The 24795-nt window shown below is 42.7% G+C and overlaps 1 protein-coding gene across 16 annotated transcripts in view; it reads left to right on the plus strand.

Annotated features, from left to right (window-relative positions):
* The window catches only part of LOC105086388 (uncharacterized), a 67405-nt gene that overhangs the window by 21727 nt on the left and 20883 nt on the right, over positions 1-24795 (plus strand). For 5 of the 16 annotated variants that reach the window (XR_010378675.1, XR_010378676.1, XR_010378674.1 and 2 more), the window contains exon 3: positions 19593-23200. Coding sequence is in view for 5 of the 16 variants with exons in the window: in XM_031439081.2 (XP_031294941.1) it covers positions 17669-17683; positions 18655-18706; positions 19593-19673; positions 23119-23200 (230 nt within the window). In the remaining 11 variants the exon portion in view is untranslated. Of the gene's footprint in view, positions 1-16699; positions 16988-17521; positions 17684-18654; positions 18707-19592; positions 23201-24795 lie in introns of those variants that run through there. The other 11 variants (XM_010976929.3, XM_064481544.1, XM_064481545.1 and 8 more) reach the window with 8 other exon arrangements.

Below are 24795 nucleotides of genomic sequence, written 5' to 3' on the forward strand. Positions count from 1 at the left end.
GGGCTCGAAAACTAGGAACACCACAGAAGACAATAAAGTCAGTGACACATCAGATTGGCCTCTTCCCTGTGCCAGCAGCCACGCCCACTGGGGGCGGGGGCTGTCATGCTGTGTTAGACGACTTGACCTACTGGAGTTTATAGCTGGGGGTGAGGATGGAGCCAAGGAGGGGACATTAATTTAATAGGTTTCTGAGTGTTTCTGTTCTTATTTCATTCTTGGACAAGGTGATGAAGGAAGTGGTTTTCAACAGCCTCTTTGATACAACTGTTTGCTTATTCAACTGAGTTATCTCTAAAGATGCTAAAGGACAATTTAATAATCACACGGAGTCCCCCAGCTGTCTCTAAATATAGTTCACGTACATGAGCCATGAATCTCCTCCTTTCCCCCCACACTCTCCCAAGTCTTCCCCCAGCCCGGCCCACTGTGGCTCTTTTCTCCTCTCTCTCCTTTCTCATCCTTTTCTGATGGATTTTTTTCTTCTTCCTCTGGCAACTCTGTTCTTTCCCTTGTAAATCATATCAGCCTACCTTGGTCCTTCTCATTTCCCTCCCTTACCCTCACTCCACACACAGAGGCCCAGAGTCTACCAGGAAAGGGGGAATTCTCTTACTGAGTGTAGTAACTGCAAGTATTAGGTGCAGTTAACCCACTGGACAGATGAGAAACCCGGACTTAGAGGGCAGGTAACTTACCCAAGGCCACACAGCCCTCAAGCAGCAGAACCAGTCTTCAAAATTCCTCATTCCAAAGCTTGCATTGTTTCCAGAGAACAAGGAGAGGCCCTCAGGGAGGGCTCTGGGTGGATGAGGGACAGAATTAAGTCATATGTGCCGACAGCCACATCCTCTCCGATTCACGGGGCGGCTTCATGCCCAGGGCAGGAAACAGCCCTACTCCTAGGAAGCCCTCTCAGGCAACACACACATTGTGGAAAAAAGCTGCCTTGTTCTCAGGGGCCTGTATCTGCACAGCACCAGGGGGCTGCTCATCCTGTTTTCCCTGAACGGTGCCCCCTGGAGTTGTGTGAGGACTCAGCCTTGGCTGCACAGTTGCTTTATTTCTCATGGTGCTTTTTTTCAGAGGTCTTGAGGGGAGGGACTGTGATATCTGCTCTTGGAATGCTTCCAGCCCTGCTGAGGTTCAAAGCCCCCATCTGTTCTGGGGTCTTTTGCTTCCAGCTCCTCCCAGTTCTCACCGACACTGCAGGTGGGAACCAATAACCTAAGAATAATACTCTCGTTGGCCTGGGAGCCTAGAAGAGTCAACTCTTGTCATTGGAAGTATTTCAAAGGCTCTGAGAAAAGTGTATCCCAAAATGTATGTGTGAATATATGACCAGAGTCTCTAGAAGTTTCTGTCATATGAAATTCAAAAATAACCACTTTTAGGTGAGAATCTATGAGTCATTTTGGTGAATGTGAGGATGAGAGGAGGGGATGAGCAGGAAGGGAGGAGACTTTGGGGCTCCTGTAGGAACAGTTCGAGCGTAGAGGCACTTTCTCCCCCTCCGTCCCTCTTAGGTAGGTCTCCCCAATTTTGCTGGGCCCCGCAGAGTCTGAACTCCACTTTCCTCCAGCCAAAGGTCCATAGCAGTTTCTCCCCAGCTCCTGGGGAGCTGGTGACCAATGGGAAGACCAACAATGGTGAGAAAAGGGGTCTTGATCCGTGGATCAAGGGTGGCTTTAAATGGGTGAAACTCCATGTTCTTGGGGTTTGAACAAGCCTGAACATCCGAATCCATTTTTAGTACCCATTTTTGATCTGGTTTTAGCATGGTGACCCATCAACAGACAGTTGGCTTGCAAGAGCCAGAAGGGAAGGGAAGCTAAAGGAAGCTTCTAGAAAGAAGTACTCCCTAAAAACAAAACCATTTTCTCGTGGCTGCAAATGTTTTCATCTGCCAGGAAGCTTTCCTAGTGAGGTGAGGGGTATTGAAGCAAACAGAAGGGAGTTATGGGGTTTGTTCCTCTCTCTACTAAATCAATAAAAGTAATAAACCTTTTGTGATTATAGTAAGAAATATGTATTTGGTCTTTGTCACCGATCCCTGATACAGAACACCTAAATCCCTTGGAATTCCGTGGATGAAAGCAGTCTCTTTTGTTCTAATTAGGCTTCTCTTGGGGCCCTTGGTAGCTTGAGGATGGGGGCTAGTCTCCAGAAAGGCCAAGTCCTGATTTGAGGTTTGGACCTACAGGAAAAAGGAGGGGCTAGAGACTGAGTTCAACCACCAATGGTCCGTGACTTAACCTATCACACCTGCACAATGAAGCCTCCCTAAAGCCCCCTAAACAATGGGTTTGGGAGAGCCGCTGGGTGGGTGAGCACATGGCAGTGCTGGGGGGGCAGCACACCCAGGAGGGGCGTGGAAGCCTGCATCCCTCCCTGATACCCTGCCCTGTGCTTCCCTTTCATTGGATATTCCTGATAGAAGGCTTTATAATACGCTGTAAATAGTCAAGTGTTTACCTGATTTCTCTGAACTGCTCTAGTGAATTAGCAAACCTGAGGAAAGGGTTGTAAGAACCCCCAGATTTACAGTCCGTTGGTCTGAAGTACCCATGATAACTGGGACTTGCCGACAGCATCCGAAGGCGGGGCAGTTGAGTGGGACTTAGCCCTCAAGCCTGTGGGCTCTGCACTAATTCTAGGTATTTCCTGTCAGAATTGAGTTGAATTGGAGGGCACCTAGTTGGTGTGAGGAGAGCAGAGGAAAAAACCCTCATTTGGTGTCAGAAATGGTATGAGTAGAAACACTACACCTTGTTACAAGTGTTCTGTTCTGCGAATTCTGGAACACTGAACCAGTTAGCACTGGGGTTTAGAATGGAGCAGGCGAGGACAGTTAATAGACTTCCGGCTGTTTCTGCTCTTTCACTCTCGAACAAGCAGATAAAGGAAAATGGTCTTAAAGAGTCTGTTTGATAAAACTATTAGTTTATTTGAGGTTTGGGGGAGGTTTTGTTTAGTAAATGACTGTTAACGGATACACCGTGTCGTGGGGGGCATACTTGCAGTGTTGTTTTGGCTCCATCAACAGCAGGAGAAACTTAGGCTGGGATCCCGAAGAGACCTGCTGGCTGTGTTGGTGCTTCTGGACAAACACCTGGACCGTGGACAACAGGCTTGAGGAATGTTCTCCCAGCCTGGCTGAGGGAGGCTGTGCCTCTGACCTGGTAGTTTATCTGCTTTCTGTAGGCAGTGTAGAAGACGGGTCCGGCAGGGGCTGATGTCGCAAATCAGTGATATGTACATTGCATTTGAACATAGTTATGCTATATGAAAATAACATTATACTTATAATTTGTGTTTCTTAGAATCAAAGTGTGTTCAGTATGCAAATATGAGTTGACAACTTATTTCCTGTACGTAGCTGAAGAATTTTACCGCAGTAAGATTTTAGACAGAAGCACACTTGCTTTCAGTGAGTAAAACTCCATGTGCGTGGGGTTTGAAAATGCCAAAGCTTCACAATTCATTTTAATATTTGTCTTTGATCTGCTTTTTGCATAATGATCAATCAACAGACATTTGAGTGACTCCTTGAAGAACCTTTGATGTAGAAGATGCTGTGCTAGAATCTTTATCTTGTGTCCTATTTGGACTCTGGGAGAAAAAAGTATTCTTTCTAGTTTAGTGTTCAGAGGAAATCCCTTCATCAACTTATGTTGGTATTAGCAATTTAGAATCTCCTAAAATGTGGAACAGAACAAAATTGAAAGCTCATAATAAAGAGCTGAGGACAGCCTCTCTAAAAACTCAATTATCAATACATTAAAGTGATGTATCCAAGCTCTGGTCTTCCTAGAAACTGCCTAGAAAACTGTCTTCATAGGAGCTCTCCAGTTTTCCCTCTAGAGTGGTTTTTTGGCTCAACAGTAGTGTATTAACAGTATCAACTGCTTTGAGTCTCCACTTGTTTTTCCCAAGAAAAACATGCTGTTGTTATCAAGTATCTATGTTGTGAAATTTTTACAGCTTCTCAAAGCTCTTCATTACGAGAAATCCAGCAAGCACAGCAGTAACAGCCTCAGACACACGCACACGCACGCATGCGCGCGCACACACACACACACACACAGACATACACCCCCTTATCCTTCAAAAATTCAGAACGTTCATGCCTGTGTCAACATGATTTCAGATAAGCACCAACCCACGAACCCAAACATGGTGTTGGCAGAGCCAGTAAACAAAGAAAAAGCACAGCGTTCGGCTTACGCTCACCTCACCCGCCTCCAAGAGCACTGTATTTTGATGCATTTTTGATAAATAGCCAACCCTGCTGTAATTTGTGTCTCCTTGGGCATTTTACTAGGAAATACAATTTCTGATTTTTAGAAGGAAAATAATTTGTTTTCTTAATTACAGGTCTGTGAACGTCAGTAACTTAATTGAGGTAAAAAAGATGTGTGATACGTAGTTTTGTTTTTTTAAAACACATGTAGAAGGAACACAGTAATTTATTTCAGACTATCATAAGTATTACGGCCCCAACATATACATGAATTACACAGCAGGCTTTTTTGGTCACAGTTGGCATCATGACTCATCCAGGTTCACCAACTCTTAGTAGAGCTGATGAATCAATACTTTTTTAAAAAAATAATAAATCGAGCATTTATTTAAATTCTAAAATACTGTATATAAATAGCACTTTCTGTGACAAAAGTCCCCCAACTCCCATTTTAAAATTTATATGGTATTTTCTCCATGTACATGGATTGTCTTTCTGGCTGAACCGTAAGCTTTTTTTAATTGGAGTGTAGGTGATATCGAATATTATATTTGTTTTAGGTGTACAACTTAGTGATTCTATATTTATGTACCTTATAAATTTATCACCAGAGTTACCACACAAAGTTGTCATAATATTATTGGCTACATTCCCTATGCTGTACATTATATCCTTGTGACTTATTTTATAACTGAGAGTTTGTACCTATTAATCTGCCTTACTTACCACAGCCAATCCCTCACCCCTCCCCGCTGGTGACCACCAGTTTGTTCCATTCATCTATGAGTCTGTTTCTATTTTGTTTTGTTTGTTCATTTGTTTTTTAGATTCCACATACAGGTAAGATCATATAGTATTTGTCTTTCTCTGTCTGACTTATTGCACTTAGCGTAATACCTTCTAGGTCCACACATGTCTCAAATGGCAAGATTTCACTGTTTTTTGTGGCTGAGTAATATTCCATTGTGCATATATGCTACATCTTCTTTGTCCATTTGTCTATCAACAGGCACTTAGGTTGTGTCCATATCTTGATTACTGTCAATCAATAAACATAGGGGTGCAGATATCTTTTCAAATTAGTGTTTATGCATTCAGCTACCCTATGTATTATACCCTTTACTCCATGTACACTTAATTATTGATAGATATGTTACGGTGCTCACCACCGCTTTGGTCCTGGAGAAAGTTCCACTAGATCCCTGCCCTAAAATTAGGCAGTGAATCACCTTCTCATATGACCCAGGAACTTTCCAAGGTGCTGCCTCTGCACTGAGACTCAGAGCAGGTGAGTTTGTGTGCAGACCTTTCAAGAGTGGAGTCTCAGTTTCCCACAGGCCTCCTGCTCTCCCGGACGTAAGCCCTCTGGTTTTTAAAGCCAAGCGTCCTCGGGGCTTGTCTTCCCAGTGCGGGTCCCCTCCTGCAGGGCGACTTCCTCAGTTGTGATTTCCCTCCCACTTCATGGGTCACCACACCCGGGGTGTGGGCTCTGACTGGACGGCAACTCTGCCCCTCCGCCGTCTCACTGTGGTCTTTCCTCTGTATCCTTAGTTGTAGAAAGCCGTTTCTGCCAGTCTTCAGGTCGTCCTCAGGGATAGCTTTTCTCTGTGTAGTCATGGTTTTGGTGTGTCCGTGGGAGGAGGCGAGCTCAGGGTCTTCCTACTCTGCCATTTGGATTGGGAAAACTCGGGATCAAGGCTTTTTAAGCTGATTCCAGATACCACCCTGCTACTGATGTAGTTACCGCTGTTTTAGTAAATATTACTCAAAAACATTCCAGTCTGTCATTCATGATGCATTCAAGTGAATTTCTCTATCAGATTTTTAGAAATTTTTAGAAAATAAAAAATGAATTAATTAAAGGGCATTTATCAAAGCCTAGACAGGAAAAGAGAACATTTTTGGACAAATTTTCTCTTGGATTTGATTACATGAAAGCACCCAAAGACTTCAGCTTCCTCTTCAGGTAAAACACTGTGTTCCTTTCCTTTCTTAGGATTGTGTCTGAGCTGTTTGTCCAAAGGTGACAAGTGACACTTCCTTGTATCAGGCTGAGGCACTGGGTCATTTGGCCAAAAGAGATCTGAGAGATCGAGGCCAGAGTACAGGAAAATCCGAGGGCTGAGCAGCAGTGAGTCAGGGGCAGGTGCACTGTGGAAGTCCAGAGCCTAGAAATATCCATGGCCTGAGCCAGAAGAGAAGGCCAGAGTCCAAGTACATGCCTGCTAGGAAAGTTGTTAAGGTTTCTACGTCCTAAGTCAAGACATGGCCATAGGATAAGGCCTTTGTTCATTTTCTTCCCTGCCCTCCCCACCAATTCTGTACTTTCCACAAATGTGTTCTCTCTCTCTTTTTTTTGTGGGGGGTGGTTATTCAAAACCTGTCCCTTTTTAAGATCAGGGTTACAGCTTCTTTTGTGTCACTCCCTGCTGACTCAAGCCACAGCTATTCCTTTCCTTGGCCTATGCTGTGCATCATCTGTGCAACTCATTTAGGACTTTATCTTATGGTGTTTTTGGACATTTGGAATTGTTGTTTCAATGCATCTTGTTTCCCCAAACCAGACTAGAAGCCCCTTGAAGTTAAGACCTGGCCAGTAGTATGAGAGGCCAGACCAGCAACTTTATTTCCAGAGGTCAGTCTTGCTCACTCACTGATGGAGCTACTGGCATGTGGTTTATTAGATTTTCCTAATGGGGACAGGATGGCTCCCTGAGCCTGAGGCAAGGGTTGAGTCTTCCAGGGTGAGCAGACCTAGCACAGCCTCCTTGGGGTATGGGCGTAAATTCCTGGTGGTGCTTTCTCACGACTTACCCACTTACCATTTTGCTCTCCAGCCCTCTTTTAACCACGTTTGTGCTACCTTTTCTAGCTTATCAGAAATTCTACCTTCTTTCTGAAACTTGCAATGGTTATATTCTTATTGTACTTCAATACAGTGTTGACGTTTGAGTCTTGACAAGTGTCTAATCATTCAGTCTTTGGCCTTCTTGAAACTTTTCTTACAATCATATGTGAGTCTTTTTTGGGGGGGTGGGAGGAGGTTTATTTATTTATTTACTTTTTTTAGAGGAGGTACTGGGGATCGAACCCAGGGCCTCGTGCATGCTAAGCATGTGCTCTACCACTTCGACCTATACCCTCCCCTTGATACGTGAGTCTTTATTATTTATTCTTTACTATTTATCCTTCCCATTCATGGGCCATGTGCTTTTAAGATCTGGTTAATGAAAGAGTTCCCAAAGGTAGCCACTTTGGCACTTTGGTTTCCTCCGTCCGTTCTGTTCAGTGAGGATGCTACTGGCGTTGGGGGAACAATTCTATGGTCCTTGGGTTAAACGACTTTTAGCATCTCTGGCTTCTATGACTGGGAACCAGCATTGCACCCCAGGTATTACAACAAGCAAAAATGCCCCTACAAGTTTCCAAATGGCTCCTAGTCAAGTTACATGGTTTTTGATGCTGCCTCCCAACCCCACACTCCAAAAACACACACTTTCTCCCTAAGTGGAATTGTTTGTGCCTCTGCCAATAGACTGTTTCTTTTTTTGAAAGCTTGTCATATCTTTAAGTTATTCTCTCTCTTAGAGTTTTTTTGGGTCTTTTTGTTTGTTTGTTTTGCTTTGGAATTAGTCATATCATTTTGTTTTCATTTGTTTTGTTTTACTTATTATGGGAATTGCCAAACATACACAAATAGAGAGAGTAGTGTAATGAGCCCCCATGGATCTATCGCCTAGTTTTCAGAAATTATCTAGAACTCATAGACAATCCTGTTTTATTCTAAACCCCCACCTACCAGCCTCCACCCACTTCCTGCTGCCATTGGATAATTCTGAAGCAAATTATAGAATCATTCATTGCATGCAGCTTTTTGATAAACTTTTGGGTGTCTTTTTGTTTTGTGAAGCCCACAAAGGTTAAGGTGAACCCCTTGCTTGATTCTCCAGGACTCTACCCTTCCACATCACCTTCACATTCTTTCTGGCTCTCTCAAGACTTGAATCCAGCGTGGCAGCTACTTTGCTTGCTTCCTCTATAGTCTGAGACAACAATGCCAAGACAAGTCAAGAATTTATCAGATGCTCTGTTTTTAGCTGAAGGAGACTTTAAGCAGCTATTTGGATCATGCAAGTCTTATTACTGCTCCATGTTTTATTTGTGCTCATTTGGTGACCTGTAGTCGGCCACCGACATCCATGTTTTCTCTCGGGTGGAGAGAAATATAGTTTAACACCATCCAGATATCATTTCTATTTCTGCCTCTCTTTGTATTCCCTGAAAAGCTCGCCACCAGGCTGGGAGTCTGAGTCTGTGAGTTAACCAGCCTTCCTGTTTTGTTCCTTGCCTATCCTGCTCATTTGGAAAAGATACCTCCTTCTGCTGATGGTCTTAAGCTATACTTCCTGTCTCAGTACTTAGTGAAGCCAAAGAGATTGCTTTTCAACTGTGACTATAAAAATATTTTGAAAATGAGGGGAACACTTGTTGAGTCAGTTAATGTTTGAGTGCTAATAGGCAAGGGAGATCAGAATGGTTGGATCTGTCATGACTGGTTCTTAAACGATCAGGACGATCAAATGATGCGTCCTGCCTGCCTTCGTACCCTCGTGGAAATGCCTTTGCTGACTATTTGATTGCCCAATGGTTAGAACTGATTAACCCTGCTGACTTTGGGGCAGCTATTTGAAAACAAATTGATGAGCCATGTAAACACTAAGCTTGACCTGGAGCACTCGTAAGTGCCAAACCATTGACTCTGAGGCCCCCAGGCTCTTCAGTTTATTCAGGGAACCATGACCTTGACCTGGGATGCAACTTTTCAGCCAGCGTCTCACTGGATTGTGGCTCGCTATCCCCTTAGAGTTTTTTCCCCAAATGTAACTCCCCTCCGATTTCTTGCCTTTATCTGGGTGCTTAAAAAGAGTAAAGATCTGTGTTAGGAATGGGTTGAAAGATCCCTGTATACCTGGGTTGCAAGCAGATCCAGCAGAAGGCAAGAGATGTTAAATGTTCATATGAGATGCTCCAAAGGAATGCTTGATTGTTATATTCAGTTAGTAAGTGTACTTCTGATTAGAAAAGCCTTGTCAGAATATTTTTCTAAGTTCCACTCCTAAAAAGACATAATTCTGACTGCTGTATCTTCTTTTGTGCTTTAACGTTAACCCTAGGTTCGAGAGTGCAGTGATGTTATTTCTGACATTAGTCAAACACTGATGGCAATTTAAGGACCTTGCCTAAAATCAAACAGTTCATTCTCAGAGAGTCTGGAGCCATTTTCTCTGCTAGAATAGAGAATAGTTGGCCAAGCTTGTCCACTTTTTCTCTCTGCTTTTGCCAAAGTCTTAGTGTATAATGATTCAGTCCAGCAGGCCACTTAAATGGCAGTCAGCAACTGAGCAGGCCACCACCACCGTGAGCTGCAGAGTGGAAGGACTTTGAGACAAAAGCGATCCTCATCCTTGGCTACCTCTCTGAGTTGTGGCAACTAAAAGAGCAAATGTGTGTGAAAATTCTTTGTAAGCTATAAAGCTCTATTCAAATGAAGATAAAGATGATGACACCTGTGGAGTATTTTCAGTTAGCCAGTCACTGAGCTGAATTCTTTATGCAGCATCTCATTTAATTAATCCTCACAACAATCTTATGTTTTTGTTACAATTATTGTTTTTCTTTCTGTATATAAATATATGGTATAGTATAACTGCTTAATAAGATAGTTTTTAGTGCTGTAAAGACTTCTCTGGGCCAATCCCACTCCAAATCATTGCTGCCTACAAAAAAACACAAAAGGAACAAGAAAACCCAATGAGCACCCCCAAATAAATCAGGTGCTTAACCATAGCCTTCTCTGGCATTCATAATTCATCAGTCACTTTTCATGGATTTCTAAGTGTCTAAATGTATGTGTGTGTGTATATATACACACATATACACTCTTAAATATATATATAAAATATATATATAAATATGTATATATGCTCTTAAATATGTCAGCAGTGACCTGCAATTTATAAAGAACAAGGCTTATCTTCTTCCAAATCATCACTTTAATAATTACCCATTTCATAATTAATAATTCCATTAAAAGATTCCATAAAATATGCACGTAAAATAATGTAATAATTATCCACTCCTTTGGTCAAGTTCCTCTGTGTGGTGGCCTCTTTTCTCATGCCTACTCTTCAGTATAACAAAAGGAGAAGCCTTCAAATGCAGTTGATATGAAACCAAAGACAGCTAAGAGATAATTAGAGGCAGAGAAGAGGAAATGCCAGCTTCTTTCAGGATGATCTTACTTCCTTTTTTATAGATGGAAACCAGTCTTTTCATATTGGCTTGTCAAGGGATAAGTAGCAATGCAGTTCCAAAATGTCTAACAAAAGGGAAATAATTTAATAAATTATCGTACTTGGGGAAAATTATAGTATGGGGAAATCCTCAAAATAAAACGGTAAATGATCAAAATCAAGATACAAAACTGTAATGTGTGGTGTATCCCCAAGACTATTTTACTCACACAAGCACACAAGATAGGCATCAAAACGTTAACAGAGGTTATTTTAGGATGTTGGAGTTGAGTTTTTTCAAAATTTTAGATTATTATACTTTTCTTTATTTTCCAAATATTCTGTAATGAACATTTGCTGTTTTAATAAGTTGATGGATGTAAAACAGTAAAGAGTGTATATTGTGGTTTAAATGTAAACAAAAGTTTCTAAAGATTATAGTTTCCAAAAGTTAAGGTGGTTTCAATACTCCTGTTTAGTTGTGAATAGAAATATGATTTTTTAAATGTTGCTTTCCCTCATTCTAGGTCCTTTTTAGTAGATTCCTATTGCACTACATGGTTCTGATCTTCTCAGCATGCACAGAATTTCCCAAGAGTACATGCTAAATATTTTGGGCAAATGACTTTCAGATGACTGGGGCTCAGCCTAACAAAAGAATCCTGCAGTGCATTGAATTTCCTTCTAATTTAAAGGAGATTATTTAAATTTGCCTAGAGCTCTCAATGTGCTACTTGAAAGTAATGCTAAACATAGAATGAAACCAAGAAAGACCTCTAGGGAATAAATGTGGCAAAAGTAGGACTAAGATGCATGTTTCTGAGCAGATATTTGAATATTAAGTGTTGAAATGGAAGACATTTATTAATTGGAAATAAGCTTCTGAAAAGCAATTGAAACGTAAACTTGGGACATGATCATAATACAGAGGTATTAATTTCTACCTTAGGAAATTATTTTAAAAACTTAATTAGAAAAACAAAACAAAATTTAGATTGGCATTTCCCCAAAGTTGGCCAGACCTTGTGGATAAGGGAGGGGCATATTTGTCAGCACCTGGTTACCTCGGGCTTGTTGCCTGTGGGATTATGAGGGGGTCTGTGAGAGCGTCTGGATTGCAAGTTGGCAACACTTGAGTGACGGAACTTCACCTCTGGGGCTCAGAGGCATGAACTGTGTTCCTGTTTGCTGTCAGACCCATTCCCTGCCTCGCCCCTGCTCCCCTCTTTCTCAGGTGGTTCCCTGCCCTCTGGCGAGCTGTACTTTCCATTGGCCAGTGGAGGCTCCCGGAAGGTGGGGGGAGACGGGTAGAAGCCCTGGCAGCCTCTCTCTACCTTGGGCGGTTACAGCTTTGGTTACAGCTTTTCCTCCTCTTCGGTACTGGCTTCTGCCAGGTGATCCCCAGTCCTGGGTTCCGTCAGCACCCTTTGCCCTCTCAGCCATAGCAGCTCCCAGCTGTTGCTGATCTGTTTGGCTTCTCCACTCTTTCATCACTTATGTATTGAATCCCCAGTATTAAATTCCCTCCAAAATACTCACATTGGTTTCTGCTTTCCTCACTTGACTCTGGCAATACAACTGGTTATAATTTAGATTCATGCTGGGAAACGCACCCCAGCTCGAGGGAACATATATATGGGAGGCGAAGTGGAGACTTTTCAAAGATCCACTGCAAAATCAAATATTTTGTTGCAGTGGCAGCAGTGAAAATGTGCATGAACTGGGGCTTGTTTATGCACAGAGATTTAGAGAGAATTTTAAGCATCTGTCAAAAGAAAAACAAAAGTTGGCTATCTTAATAATTCAGGGTTGATGGCTAATCGCTGGCACATTGTTTATGGATCATGTGAAGTAGCTATTTATTTCCTTAGGAATGAGCTTTTTGATTCCAAGGAGCTTCAAACAATACTTATTCTCTTGAGTAGAAGCCTTCTGGGAAGACCTAAATTTAATAAAACTTGAACAAAGCCTGAATACAGGAGGATGTCTCCCATGGCTGTGCTAAGCATGATTAGGTAACAGAGCGTACATAATTAAAAAACTAAACAAACACTCTGGGATAATTACTAGCTGCTTTTTAAATTTTAAAATTCTTGATTCTATATTTATTAAGTGAGGACCATAATTTGTGAAATCAAAGAATTACCAGTTGCTATAGTTTTGTCATCAGTGGGAAATCCCTATGATAGAAGCAGGGATACAGTAATTACAAACTGTCCTAAAAAGAAAGGAAGCAAACACAACGTGCTCAGTACATAGCAGACAAAAGCTTTGTTGAATGAAAGCGTGAACCGCTGAAATTATCAATGAACAGGAATGAGCAATTCATTCTGTGTGGACTTAATAGTATCTTTTAAGTGAGGTTTTCCAGAATGGACAATCGAAGAATGGCAAGTAGTTGTGCAGGGAAGAGCAGAGCGGGATTTCAGGAAGATGAGAGAGACAGAGTGGAAAGAGTGAGCAGCAGCCAGGTGAGGCTGGCGTGGGGCATGCTGCAAGACAAGGCTGGCTTTGTAGGTCAGATTGAGCAGTTTTGACTTCCTTTTGTGGGTGGGAGGCACCAAAGGCTTTTGAATTAAGGTATCACATGACCAGATCTGTGCTTTGCAAGTTCCTTGTGTTACCAAGTCCAAGCTCATACTGCTCACTGCACGACAGGCCAATAAATCAGGAGATGAGTTGTTGGGGCCAGGACTAGAGCCTTTATTTGGAAAGCCAGGAGACAGAGAAGATGGTGTCCCAAAGAACCATCTTACCTGAGTTAGAATTCAGGCTTCTTTTATACTAAAAGGGGAGGGGGTATGGCTGGTTGTTGCAAATTTCTTGGTGCTAAAATCCTTTGTTCTTGTAGCTGTGCATGTAGGTCTGGTCACAATGTTCCTATAAACTTCCAACAAGACAACTATTATTCTCTGTTCTGCAACTTTTTATTTCTATGTGGATGGCAAAGTGTTATGCCTTTACAGGTCAGAGTCTTGAGTACAGGCTCTCCTGTATATCTCAGGCTATAGGCAACATTCTTTTACAAAAGGTGCAGAGCCAGCATGACCAAGAACAGGCAACAGAGCAGAAAGGTTAGAGCTACAGGAATAGATTCAATATGGAGTCGGGTATGTTCTTCTGTGTTACACCTGCATGTACAAGTTCAATAAATATTTGTTAAACTAAATTTTTGAAAGATGATAAACAGCAACTAAAAATTGCTCTGAATATAATTACAGAGCTTTAGATTGGGAACATTTTCATGTGAGGTGTGGTTTGCTAGCACACATGCATCATTTTGGTGGAGAAAACCAAAGGGTCACTTAATATCTCCACCTAGAATCACCCAAAGGACAGTTTGTCCCAAAGGAGACTTTTATCTCATTTGTTCCCTCAACTTCCAGAGAGTAAGAGTCAGGTCAGAAGGGATGACTGAAGTTTGGGGTGGGGGGGACTGCGCTTTTGCAGGAGGGTTGGAGAGTAGACGGTGGGGGAAGCAGTGCAGTGCTCTCCTCTCCTGCATGCTTGCCTCAGAATAAGGTTTTCACAGTAAATTTAAACACAAAGGAATGTGCAAAGAGAGGCTTCTTTCTATCTACCATCTTTCTCTCTATCATTTATCTGTAAAAAAAGAGATTAGGAGATTGTATAGTTTTCTAGAGTCTTCTCTTATTCGCTACCTACCATCAATGTCTGGAGGATCCCACGGCTTCCATATGCATTCTGGTTCTGGTTCGGTTTCTGTGCGCTGGGAAGCAGAGGAGCCTGCTCTTTTCCCAATAAACCTCCGAGAGGCTGATGACCACCCTCACAGATTGTGCTGTTTAATGAGAGAAAGCATAGCTTCAGTTTATATTGTCAACCTCTCTCTGTAGACAAGGCTAAGGCTAAGGTTAATATTTAGAGCTTCTGGAGTTAAAAGTGTGATTTGTGATTCTGATGCAGAGGTATCTCAAAAATGTCTATATGCTACTAGACATTTCATTAGGTGTCTTTATTGCTTTTTCCCTTAATATGCTTACATGGAGTATTTATCTTCTAAATGTTAATAAAAAGAAAGCTTTAAAAAAAATTACCAAAGCGCTGAAAAAAGAACCAGGCTGATGTATGAGACACATTACACTAAAAGCTACATTAAATTATTACCTGGAATGTTAATCTGAAATACAAACTGGTTAACGTCTTACGTATGTTTTTTAAGTTGTAAGAATTATAAAGTTATCTTTCTCTCTTTGCAAAGATAACTAAGAGGGGACAAAAACTAAATTATAAGCCCATATAATTTATGCTTCCCCAGGTTGGCTACTTGGTGAATAGCAATAAAATACCTTGACGATAGTGAGAGATCCAAGAACACAAGAGGACATTAGACCTGATGCTATTTGTAGAAAACAAGCCACTGTTATACATTTTAAAATATTATTTAAAATTGCCAACTGGCGAACCCACACCACAAATCAGCTTGGACTATGGGCTTAGAGGCCAGAAAAAAATAAGGCTTTTTGTTTACCTTAAAGTATGATAAACAGTACGTTATAAAGAAGACAAATTTGAGGGGGATGATAATGCCCTGTTTACCTTCTTAAAGAACAGAGAGAAATTATTTATTTCATTTGGCAACAATACAGCTTCTGTCTTCCAGGAACTCAAAGTATGTGTACAAATATTAACTGATAGCCTTGCAGAGATGGAGGAGAAGTGGGGAGGGCAGAGAAGGGGGAAACGGGAGGAGGGAAGGAGGAAAAGAAGGAGGCAACTGCAGGGGCATGTTCTAAAGATGATAGAATGATTTTCCTGTTTTTAGTTAATAATCCCCAAGGTGTCTACACCTATGTTAGCTCACAGATCAGCTGCAAAATACTCTGTCCTCAACCTAACATTTGACCTATAAATGAGAGCACCTTGCTCTAAAAAGTTGTTCCTGCCCACTTGTGTCTCTGTCTCAGCTGGGAAAACATGTAAATATCTGTACAAACCAACCTGTTATCTCAGAGCCCAGAATTTTCTCACAGAATTAGATTTTTCTCAAAGAGGCTTCAATTCAGTTTAATGAATATTTATTGAGCATCTTTTCCGTCCTGGGCATTCAGGGCACTTGCTGGTGGATATAGTCATGCAGTGCTTTTCAAAGTGTGCTCCTGGGGCTAGTAACATCTGTACCACCACGGAATTTTTAAGAAATTCAAACTTCAGGGACCCACCCCATTGCTACACAATTGGAAATTGGTCCTGGTCCAGCAATCTGTATTTTAGCAAGTCGTTGGGGGTAACTGTGAGGCACTAAAGTTGTGTTAACGGGGGGCTTCCAACAGCAGCTCGGTAACGGTTAGATGAATGGCTGAATGACAAAACAAAAACAACAACAAAAATGAATGAGCTGTATAGAGTTCGGGCAGGATAAAGTATTTGCATATTTATAAGAATGAGAGAAAACGGCTCAGTCTCATGGCTTTCTCTGCTGGTTCTGGCACACTCCTGTGTTCCTAGGACGATTTGTCGATTCCTTTTTCTTCCGTTCATTAATTTATTGATCATCGTTCACTACCAGCTGTGGGAAAAAGAAAACAACAACAAAATAAATGAACAAGATCGGACAAAACCAGAAGCAGCAGCATTTGGGAGCTGGTGATGTCATGACAGCAGTTTTGGTTTCTACTAAGAAATTGGGGTAAACATGAATGGAGTTTGGTTTGTTATTTACAAGACGAACAGAACTCATTGTTAATTCACTGTGCCCTGGTGTGGAGAGAAGACAGGCATCTCTCTTCTCCCTCTTTCTGGAAGAGGCTGGCAGAGCTTAGCTCAGCTGTTTTGAAGTCAGAACTTGCTTGGGGACACAGGACTTCCTCCACAAAAGGATTTTTTTTTAATGAAGGAAACACTTTCGCGTCTTCTCAGCTCCAGCTGGCCCCCAGCCTGGCTCTCTGCGGCCCCTGCCTTCCCACGATCTGACTGAGAGTCGCATTCAAAACCCTGCGACGTTTTGCCCGGACCTGGGAGTGAAATAAATGCCAGCGAGAACCTCTTGAAGTGAATTTGACAGGAGGCTCAGCTGGGAGTCCTGGAACGTCATTCCATCCCTGGGGAGGCTGGAAATAAGGACACTTCTGTTTCATAATGTGACTTTTGTCACAGTGAAGTACACTGGATTCTCACTTCCTGTTTTAATTCTGTTTGGAAGTAAGAAAATCTGCTGACATTTCGTTTCAAAAAAGCAGTTCATCTTCGTGAAGAAAAATTCTCTACAAATCAGAAAAGCGAATGAGAACAAAGTTGTAGCCAGCAGTCCTGACAGCCAGTTAAATACTAATTTAAGAGCCAGTGAACACTGATGGTTAAATACAGATAGTATTTAGCACATTAACCTTGCTCTGCGTTCTGAACACCCAGCACCTTGGCAGGTGGTGGTGGAGGGGGGAAAGCTTCCTGCTGGATGGGACTTTGAAAGAGATCTCAGAGCTGAGCCAAGGTATGGGGGCCAGAGCAGCCTGGGAAGGGGGCACAAGGTGCAGGGGGATGGCACAGGGGAGGCACGAGGGAGAATGGGGTGGAGGCGTGGAGGGAGTGCATGTGTTGCGGGCCAGTGGATGTCAAGGGCTTACAAGGCTGTGGAGAGTCAGGCTGTGAGGGGTCTTGTGCCCAGGTATAGAAATGTGGGCTTTACCCCATAGGCCAGAGGGAGGTGTGGAAGGTATTTCCTCGGGGAGGATGGGCTGTGCCCATTGGGCTTTTGAAGATCACACTGCAGGGAAGGAGGAAGCGGCTGGGAGGCTGCTGGGATGATCCAGGGAAGCAGTGGCTGGCCGGGAGCTGCCTCCTCGTCTGGGCTCTTCCTCTACCCAAGAGCTCCCTGGCAGAGCAGAGTACACAGCCCCTGCCCAACTGGAGACACGATTGGAAACCTGGAAACAGAATAAGGCATGCCAGAAAGTTCTTTGAAGTATCATATTTTGTCTTTTAAAAAAAATCATGCAAATGTTTGCATTCTGCTTCATTAAATCAGGGCTCCAGGAAGCTGAGCTGTGTTTGTTTCTGGTGGACTTGGGTGTCCTGTGCATCCCCCAGGGTCCCCCATACTCCAGTTTGGGGAGGGGCCTACCCCGTGCTAGCCCTCCCTGTTGACATCCCCTTCAAACACCATACAAGCAAGATGTTTGAAGAGGCAGTAAGTACATTTGCCAAAATAATACCTTTCTGTGTCATGTGCACAATGGCTCTACTTGTCTCGAGTGAAAGGATTTACTGACTTGGACTTCCTTTCATGGATTTTACTGTCATTCTCCTCTAATACCTTTTCCTCCTCTCACTCTTACTGATAAATACTCAGTTTACAGATCAATAGATGGCTACCAGCTGTGTACAGAGTACTGGGGGTGACTTCCTAATGAGAGATCTGGCCTCAACTTGATTGCAGAGTATTTTGTATTTAATATCTGACTTTTCTAAGATTGATAGTAATAGTCAACATTAACTGCGCACTTACTGGGTGTCAGATACTGCACTGGGGTATGTTATTTCATTTCCTCTTTACAATGAGCCCGAGGTAGAAGCATTATTATTATTACTATTATTCTCATTTTTATAGGTGGCGAAACTGGGATTTGGAGGGGTTTTTTCGGGGGGGGTGTGGATTTGAAGATTTTTTTAAGTTTCTTAGATTTTCACGTTCAAGAAATACAAGAGCCAGGATATGATCTTAGGTGGTAAAAATCCAGCATGTGAATTTTTAGCCTTTCCACTATTGGAATGAAATCGAAATTTTGGGGACAGCCAGACCAGTAACAGCAACCCTGACATCCAATGATTTTGTGAACTCTAAAAGGAGCAGATGGATTCTGATAAGAACTGATGGGCAGGATCTAGTGGGAAATTAACACTTTTTCTCTAGGCTACCTATCATCTTGCAAGAAAAGGGAACCCAACAAGACTTTTCCATTGGAATTGTTTTTTTTTTTTTAATTTTCAGTAGGTATATGGGTCAAAGTTACAAAGATTAATATATCTCAAAGAAAACTTGATTTTCTTTTCAGTTGTAAAACAAAAATAAAGATCGTGACTGTCTTAGTCTCCTCCAGCTGCCATAACAAAATATCACAGATTGGGTGGCTTAAATAAGAGAAATTTATTTTCTCACAGTTCTGGAGGCTGCAAAGTCCAAGATCAAGGATCCAGCAGAGTTTGGTTTCTGGTAAGACCTCTCTTCTTGGCTTGCAGATGGCTACTTTGTCCTCACGTGGCCTTTCCTCTGAGGGAGAGGAGGAGAGAAGGAGAGAGCTGGAGAGATCTTTTTCTTTTTATAAAGTGACCAGTCCTATTGGATTGGGGCCTCACCCTATACCCTCTTTTCATTAAAACAACTTTTTTTTTAAATGTTATTTTTTTGGGGGGGTCATTAGGCCTATTTATTTATTTATTATTAGTTTTCTGTTTGTTTATCTTTTAATGGAGGTGCTGAGGATTGAACCCAGGACCTAGTGCATGCTAAGCATGTGCGCTGCCACTTGACCTATACCCTCCTCCCCTCTTTTAATCTTAATTACCTCCTAAAGGCCCTATTTCCAAATGTTGTCACGTTTGGGGTTAGGGCTTCAACACATGCCTTTGAGGGACACAGTTCAGCCCGTAGCAGTCTCTCGACATTTGCGTTGGTGTCAGACCCCGCTCACCTGGGGGCAGCAGCCCAGTGACTGCTCCTGGTTTCCTTTGTGCACCTGGAGGAGCCGGCTCTTCCCAGGCTGCACATTTCACCTGCCCCACCCTCCCCCATGTGTCTGGAACACTCAGGGCTGGTGGGGATGCACAGTCCCCATCTGACACTACCTTGTTGTGTTTTTGTTACCTTATGCTTGCAAAGCTGTCTCTCTTTCCCTGGGTTTAAAGAAGTCTCAGTGAATTGCCTTATTCTTTATGGCGCATTTTAGTGGAAATTGCTGTTATATTGGTTCTTCCAGTGAAACTCCACTTCCTTTATGTAAACATTACAGAATAGCAATAATATAATTCATTGTATTTCTAGAGCACTTTACAGTTTTCAGGCTGATCTCATTTACCTAATTTTCTCATGTGATCCTTAGGTGATCAGCAAGATGAGTATTATTCCTCTCATTTTACAAATGAGGAAATCGGAACACAGAGGAGTTCATTGACTTATACAGGTGAGCTGGGAAATTCTTCTATTTGCCAACAGTATTCTCCTTACAATGCCTCATTTATCACCTGCACTGGCCTCTGTAGACTTATGCCCCAATTTCTCAGTGGCATCTATTCACTCTCTTATCTCCTCTGCATTCAGTACCCTCTTGAAACAAGAACAAATTCTGCCTAGAATTATATTCTGGATTGTGGTGACCTTGTGTCAGTTCAAGGGCAAAGTTCTGGAAGATTTGGTGGAGGCTTGCTTGTAGTGTCCCCCTTGTGATGGCTGTCTCTGGGTGATTCAGGGTCACTCAGCAGCTCAGACATAGCACTGCCTTCCTCACAAACACGCCTGGGCTTGTTTTGACTGTACATCGATGTCATCTCTGAGCTGAGGCTATGGTGGTTTGGGGATGCAGAGTTTCACAGATGGCAGGCCAGACTGTAAACACTCCCATCCCATTGCAAAACCAGTCCAAGAAAAACGCCAGAAACTAATTAAAACTAAGACAACAGTGCAAATATTTATGGGGGCAGAAATTCAAACAACACTAGCAAAAACAAAGCACACATTTGAGATAGGTATTAATTAAAGTAAAAGAAACATAATGGTATCTAATGGAAATTTTTTTTTTACCATCAGATCTGATCCCTTCAAATAATTGTTACAACTGGGAGGATAAAGTCATATAAGTTATTGACTCAAAATAGTAATGAATTTCAACCACTTGCCTGCATACTGATCATCTAGTGTTGCATGGTGTTGTAGGAAGGGCTCGGGAACGGGAGTCAGGATAAATGTCACAGGGACTTGTGTAACTTTGAGCATGTCACCTAACTGTCCAAAGTGACCTTCAGTTTTTTCAACTGAGAGGAAAAAGGAGAAGAGAGGAAAAGAGAAACGGAAAGAAGGGATGGGGAAGAGAGACAGCTCTGAAGACATGGTATCATCCAGAGGGGCTGAAATGTATGATCTCTAATGCATTGGTTCAGGCTGTGGACTTGAACTGGGTGCCACTAGCTGTGTGACCTTGACAAATTCCTTAGCTTCTCTGTGTCTTTTTTTCCCTATCTGTAAAAATCAATCTGTGTTTTGAGCATTAAGTTAGTACCTCCAATAGTGCCTAGCTCATAATAAGTACCTGGTAAGTGTTAGGTGTTACTGTTTTTATTAGATGATCTTTACTTGGAGGACAATGTACACTGGAGGAAGAAAAAATGGAGATTTCTCTAAGGATTCTGTGCTTTTGACTAAGAAATAAATAGCAGAAGAGAAAGAAACAAATATTTATTTAAGTATGTATTATATTGGAAACTACTGTATTCCCATTGACTAGATCAGAGATGATACAAATGAGGATTCAAAACAATATTTGTTCTAGGAATGAATAATCCTGTGATAATTTTTTTTTTAATTTCTATTTTTTGGAAGAGGAGTCTGAAGATCAGAGAGGTTAAGTAAGTTGCTTGAGTTCACACAGCTAGCTACAGCTGAGCTAAGATTTGAGCCCAGGTCTCTATGGTTCTGAAGCCCCCGCCCCTTCCATTATACCATAATGCTTCTCACAAGGGGTCAGCCAGGAAGAGGACACTAAGGTGTCCTGCCAGAGTGAGACCAGGCTCCTGCTTGGTGATTGCTGCACAGCAGACAGGAGTAGGAGTGCAGTAATTCTGCCAAGTGTTGCCTGGGTGCCCCTTTATCACTGGCTGCTGCCCTCCCCTCCTTTCCAGCTGCTACCATCATCCAACTCCCCTCTTCACCCCCTCTCAGCTTCCATGATCAATGCCAGGTCTGGGTGGGCTTGATAAGAGGTTGTTTCACATGCAGAATTAGCAGATACATGGCTGACCCTCAGCTGGCCCAAGGTAGGTATTCAGTGTTTGTTTCGTTCCCTTTGCCCCCTTCACCTCAACAGCAGTAATGCCTGCCTAAGGCCAAAGACACAGCTGATATAGATGTTGGTGTTAAAGGCATTTTTGTACAAGCCGCTAGGGATACAGAGGTGAATGAAGCACGATGCTGTCCTTGGGGAGTTTATGTTTAACTGCGGACAGAGTCACACTACAGGTGAAAGTGTGGGGAGGAAGCGACGTGGGACCAGCAAGAGATTCAAACTGCATGGAATAGAGAGCAAATGAGCCTGGATTTTAAAAATGAACTTAAAAAAAAAAAAGGTAACTATGTGAAGTGATGGATGTATTAATGAACTTGATTGTGATAATTATTTCATAATGGGTAAGTATAGCAATTCACATTGTACAACCCAAAAAAGAAAAATCATATTATACAACCTGAATATATATGGTTTTTATTTATCAATCATACCTTAATAAAGTTAGGGAGGGAAAGGAATTTTTATTACTGACTAGTTACTGTTTATTACTGTTGTCAGGCTCCAGCCAAGGGTCCTTCTGCCCTGTGTCTTTTGTGCCAAGATAACCAGACGGAGTTCAGTTCAGAAGCAAGGGAAAACTTTATTCTTTGATCAAAGAATGGAGACACTGAGGATTACATGCTAGAGCACAGGCTGGCCCCAGACCACAGGCAGGGCTGCTTTATAGGGATCTTTATAGGGGGCGGGGTTCTCAGGGAGGCGGGGTTGTCAGGGGGTGGGGTTGTCAGGGGGCGGGGTTCTTGGGGCCGGCCCAGCTACGCTGCTCACGCTCTGGAAGGCGGTGCCGGGCACAGACTCTGCGCACAGCCCGTCACCACCATCTTGGATTGAGGTGCGCGCGCAGCCTTCTGCACACGGCCCGGAGCTGAGGTGTTGGCGTCCTCTCGCCAGGACCTCTGGTCTGAAGTTCTGGGTTGGAGGCCTGTGTACGGGGCAACTTGTGAGCAAGTGAAACTGGAGGAAGCACAAGGGAACAGGTTAGACCTTATCACCGGATTCCATCTTATTCCTACACCCCCACTCCCCCGCCACCTGGGGACCCCAGTGGGCTTTGCTGGTGACACTTTGAGGGATTTCAGAACAGGAGGTTGAGAATGTTCCAAGGTAGTGATAACAGCCTCCTATCAGGTATTTGCCACCCCACGCCAACTCTGGACGCCAGCGGCAGGGCTTGGGGTTACATGGGCAGAGCCTGCAGTGACCGAAGTGGGCCGGCTGGGTGAGCCCAGGCCGCGCCGCGGCACCGCCCGAGCTTCCTCCTGTGTGGAGCGAGGGCCACGAGCCTTCTGAGCCCTCTCCCGAGTGTTTGTTTTTTGTTCACCGGCTAGCTCTAGCCAGGTGATGAGTAAACGGGGCTGAGTTCCTGGTGCAGCTTCATTCCAGTCAGCTTAGAGACCCGAGGGTACGAAGCGCCCAGGTCTGTTTTCCAGTGACTTCTGGACGGGTGGGTCCTTCTGACCACGGCAACGGTGTGGATTCTGGTCAGACCAGCAGGACATCCCCCTGTCTGTTTCACCCTGACAGGTTAGGACCACTCATGTCAAAACACCTGTTTTTCTCTCCTGAGCAGACGCTGCCCTGGTTCCTCCTTCCCTGGATTGGTGGTATCAGGACACCTGGGTCTCATCCACGTTCTGCAACGAATTCACCTGGTGAGTTTGGCCAGACACTTAACTTCTGTTTCTCTGCTTTGAAAATGAGGGGCTTGTCCACGCCAAAGTCTTGGCAGAAATGTTCAGATCCACGTGCGCCTTAAGTGCCCCGGTCCTCCTCCCGGCCTTATAATGCGAAGAATGGATTATTAATATGAAGTGTTCAACGTTGGCACGCCTTTAGTGACATGTTATTAAATAACCTCATTCCCTCTTTGTTTTCTCCCTGCCCCATCCTCACTGGGTTGAGGAGCCGGAGAAAGAGAACTTGGTCTTAAATTGGGCGCAGCTGTGTGTTTAAGAAATCATCAATGATGCCATTTGGTTTTGACAGGATTCCTTTTCTCCTCATTAGAGGAGCCAGGAATTTCCGCTTGATACTTTGTGCTTACCTTTCTAGCCAGTCCTACCAAATCATCGCAACTTGGTGCAGAGAAAGAACAATGTGAGCTAGGCATTGGCTGCTCCTCCCTGTTTGTATAAAGAATAGGTCAAAGAGATAATAGAGGAAACCATGAAATTAAGCTAGAAGGTAGCTGAGCAAGTTACAGACTACATAAGAAAGCATAAACTGCAAATTACCCATTTTGGTAATATAGTTTTCGGATTCTTACAAAGTTCCAAAAGAGAACTTGGAAATCAACTAGTCCCTACTCTGTCTTTTTATAGATAAGGAAATTTAAGACTAAAAATAAACTAACTCACCCAAGGTCACAGCAATATTATTTGGTCTTATTTTGGGGAGCTGTGAAATAAAATGGCAAAGAAACAAGGGCTAATCTTCTGAAATAGAGTTCAGCTAACTTTTTATTGTTGTTATTTTTGAGTTCAGCAGACTTTCAAAGGGCTATATAGTAAATATAGTAAATATTTTTAGGTTTGTGGGCCATACAGTGTCTGCCATTGTAACAAAAGCAGCTGTAGACATGTAGATAGATGAATAGGCATGGCTATGTCCCAATAAGAGTTTATTCACAAGATCAAGTGATGACATTAGAATGGCTATTGCAATAAAAAAAAAAAAGGAAAACAAGTGTTGGCAAGGATGTGAAGAAATTGGAATCCTCATACATTTCTGGCAGGACTAAAATGGTGTATATAAATAAAATAGTAAAATGGTGTAGCCACTGTGGAAAACAATCTGACAGTTCCTCCAGTAGTTAAACATTGAATTACCATATGACCCAGCAATTCTACCCCTAGATATATAACTAGGTATATAGATCAAAATAACTAAAAACAGGGACCCAAACAAGTACATATACACACGTTCATAGCAGCACTATTTACAGTAGCTAAAAGGTGGAAATAGCCCAAATGTCCATCAGTGGATAAACAAATCATTGTATGCACATACAAGAGAATGTCATTCAGCCGTAGGAGGAATGAAGTACTGACACGTGCTGCAATATGGATGAACCTCCAAGCCATTACGCTGGATGAAGCCAGACACAAAGGGCTACATATTGTGTGATTTCATGTATATGAAACCTCTTGAATAAATAAATCCATAGAGACAGAACACAGACTGGTGGTTGCCAAGGGCTGGGGGGAGGAGGGAATGGGGAGACATTGCTTAATGGGTATAGGATTAT

This window comes from Camelus dromedarius, chromosome 32 (assembly GCF_036321535.1).
Source record: "Camelus dromedarius isolate mCamDro1 chromosome 32, mCamDro1.pat, whole genome shotgun sequence".
NCBI lineage: Eukaryota > Metazoa > Chordata > Mammalia > Artiodactyla > Camelidae > Camelus > Camelus dromedarius.